Raw genomic sequence first — 3028 nt, 5'->3', positions numbered from 1 at the left:
AAAAAAAAAAAAAAGTAAAGTTCAAAAGTCCTGTTACATACTGAGATTTTAAAGAACTATTTAGGGGCTGAGAATGTTGCTTTGTGGTAGACTGCCTAGCATGCATGAAGCCCTGGGTTCGATTCCCTAGTACCACATAAACAGAAAAGGCCAGACGTGGCACTGTGGTTCAAATGGTAGAGCGTTAGCCTTGAGCACAGAGAGGCTCAGGGACACAGCCCAAGCCCTGAGTTCAAGCCCCAGGACTAGGAAAAAAAATAATGTATTAAATATTTTAAAATCTTTTAGGTTCCTCAAAAATTTTAAAGCAGGGGCTGGGAAGTTGGCTCAGTGGTAGAGTGCTTGCCTTGCATGCCTGAGGCCCTGGATTTGATTCCTCAGCACCACATAAGAAAAAAGCCGGAAGTGGCGCTGTGGCTCAAGTGGTAGAGCGCTAGCCTTGAGCTGAAGAGCTGAGGGACAGTACCCAGGCCCAGAGTTCAGGCCCCACAACTGGACCCCCCAAAAAAAAATTTTTAAAGCAGTCTCTAATATTACTGATAAAATTGAATGTCTTGTAAGCAGTTTCTCTCTTTGAACTACCAAAGACACAGTAACAACTTACTGATTCTCCTTAAAAACCACCTTTGAAAAACACAGCACCATTATGTATACCTATCTTTTATGATACCTACCTTTTGGGATTCTTGCTATGTGATCGGGACCTAAAAAAAGAATACCTACTTTTAGAAATAAAATTCACAGTACAACGTGCTGTTAAATTAATTATACTTTTTATACATAATATATAAATTATGTACTATGTCCTCAATTTTTTTTCCAGAATGTAGATGAACTCTAATGTGGGCTCCTTCAGCCATATACCTGGCTCTTAGGAATATGCATTTGGTAGACTAAAGTGTTTTATATATCGTAACTCCTTAATTCTCCAAAATGCACTTCCTATCTAGAAAAAGTTATCTACAGCTTTCTCATCTTATTTTTCCTTTCTGGGGACAAGACTACATCTGTTCTGGAACCTCATACTATTATCATTAAAACACTCAACTCAATCTTGTAAGATCTTTGTATGGAATAAGGTATTCTTTCTTTTTGGAAGGGGTGTTGGTACGGGGGCTTGACCTCTCTGATTTCCCTTGGCTTTTTGCATGTGGCTGGCACTCTACCAATTGTACTATATCCTTAATGTAGCTTTTGTTTTTTCTTTTTTTTTTCTTTACTGGAGATTAAGAGTCTTGTGGACTTTTCTGCGTATGCTAGCTTCAAACTAAGATCTTCCAATCTCAACTAGGATTACAAGTTTTTGCCACTAGTGTTCAGCTACCACAATCTTTCTTTTCTTTTTTAAGGTACTGAAGTTAGAACTTGGGACAGATTTCTGGCTTGATAAGCTGGTGAGAAATAAAACTAAGCCACATACACATCTAGCTCTTAAAATGAAATATTCTTATATAATGTATTCTTCACATTCCTAGCATACAGTTAGTGCACAGTAAATGGCAAGTTAATATTACTGTTAGTACAACTATAGGGTTTTGTGTTTGCGTGAATAATACGTAATACGGATGAAAGCATGCTTTTTGTAGATTCAGCCATGTGTGTGTTAACTCTGGCACTACCACTTGCACAACAGGTAAATTATATATTGTCCCTCAGCTTAGTTGTCTTTGACAAGAGAAGTTGTGACATAAATTTCCCGAGGGAGAGGAGTGGTTTAGATACAAAATGCTTTCCCCCTCAAAGGTTCATGTAATAAAGGCTTTACCCCATTGGTAGACCTAATAATTGAGGGATAATTAGATCATGAGGGCACTGGCCTAATCAATATATTGATCTACTGATGGGTGGCATTATTTAGAGACATCCAAACTAAGAGGTGAGTCCTAGTTAGAGGAAATAGGTCCCTGCAGGCATTTCTTTAACAGAGTGTAGCTTGTCCTGGCCCCTTCCTATAGCTTTCTTTCTGCTTCTTGGCTGCGGTGAGCAGCTTTCCCTCTTCGCTATCTGTTAGACACACCTGTAAGCAATGATGTTCAGATTTCCTACAGGGCCATAAAAATGAAGGCAACCCATCATGCACTAAAACTTCTAAAAAAAAAAAAAAATGAGTCAAATAAACCTTTCTTCTGTTTCAGCTATTTTGTCACAGAAAAAAAAAAAAAAAGCCCGAATAACAAAGTATATGTGTTCATCTAGGTAAATTTCTTAAGACACAGCCTGATATATAATGAGTATGCAGTATTTTTTAAAATTTTATAATAGCTTATGATTTGTATCTTTCATTCAGTCATAATACTTCAAAAATTCAGGTATCTAAAAGAAAAAAATTTTTAAACATTTCTGAAAAATAACATTTTAAAGCCATTTTATAACAAAACTTGCCAAGCTGCAAATGAAAGGAATAAAATGTGACATACTTTAGAATACAATGTGATATACTTTCTCATCATCTATAAAAATGAAGGTGTCAGGGAGGGAGGAGTGTAGTTGTGAAGATGGGAGGGAAGGGATGGTAGGGGGAAAACAAAGGAGGCAACAATGCTTGATAAGAAATGTACCCATTACCTTGCTTACTGTAATTGTAACCCCTCCGTACAGTATTCTCACAATAAAAAACTTATTTTTAAAAAAATGAAGGTGTAGTCCTGCAATAAAAAATATTTGTGCTCATATGACTGTCACCTCAGTCAAATCTTAAATTGAGAAACCTAATATTGTGTAAAATACTATTTATATTGTCATATTACAACACATATAAGCTTTGTCCCATTTTGACCTCACACTGCTGTAATTTCCAGTCTAATATGCTCAAAGCTAGAGGAAATTAGGATGACCTATTCACATACTATAAAGGATTTTAGTTAATTTAGGCATAACTGAGAAAAGTTACTTAAATTTCAGAGCTATGATGTAATACAGTTAAGGAAACACTATAAATTAGAACAAGCAATGTTTGTCTATTGTAAAAAGCTGTTAAAGTAGTTAAGAGCATGACTTACAAACAATGTTGTTACATTGATGATATGCA

General features: G+C 36.0%; 1 protein-coding gene across 10 annotated transcripts in view; it reads right to left on the bottom strand.

Annotated features, from left to right (window-relative positions):
- The window catches only part of LOC105989531 (putative RNA-binding protein Luc7-like 2), a 61546-nt gene that overhangs the window by 9877 nt on the left and 48641 nt on the right, over positions 1–3028 (bottom strand). For 8 of the 10 annotated variants that reach the window (XM_013021620.1, XM_013021622.1, XM_013021617.1 and 5 more), the window contains one exon: positions 675–704. The exons of the other annotated variants lie outside the window; for them this stretch is intronic. In XM_013021620.1, the coding sequence (XP_012877074.1) occupies positions 675–704 (30 nt within the window). The remainder of the gene's footprint in view (positions 1–674; positions 705–3028) is intronic. 10 annotated transcript variants of the gene reach the window in all.

Source organism: Dipodomys ordii, unplaced genomic scaffold (assembly GCF_000151885.1).
Source record: "Dipodomys ordii isolate 6190 unplaced genomic scaffold, Dord_2.0 Scaffold56, whole genome shotgun sequence".
NCBI classification, from domain to species: Eukaryota; Metazoa; Chordata; class Mammalia; order Rodentia; family Heteromyidae; genus Dipodomys; species Dipodomys ordii.
Note: the sequence above shows the minus strand (reverse complement) of the source record. Positions and strands in the feature narration are given on the sequence as shown.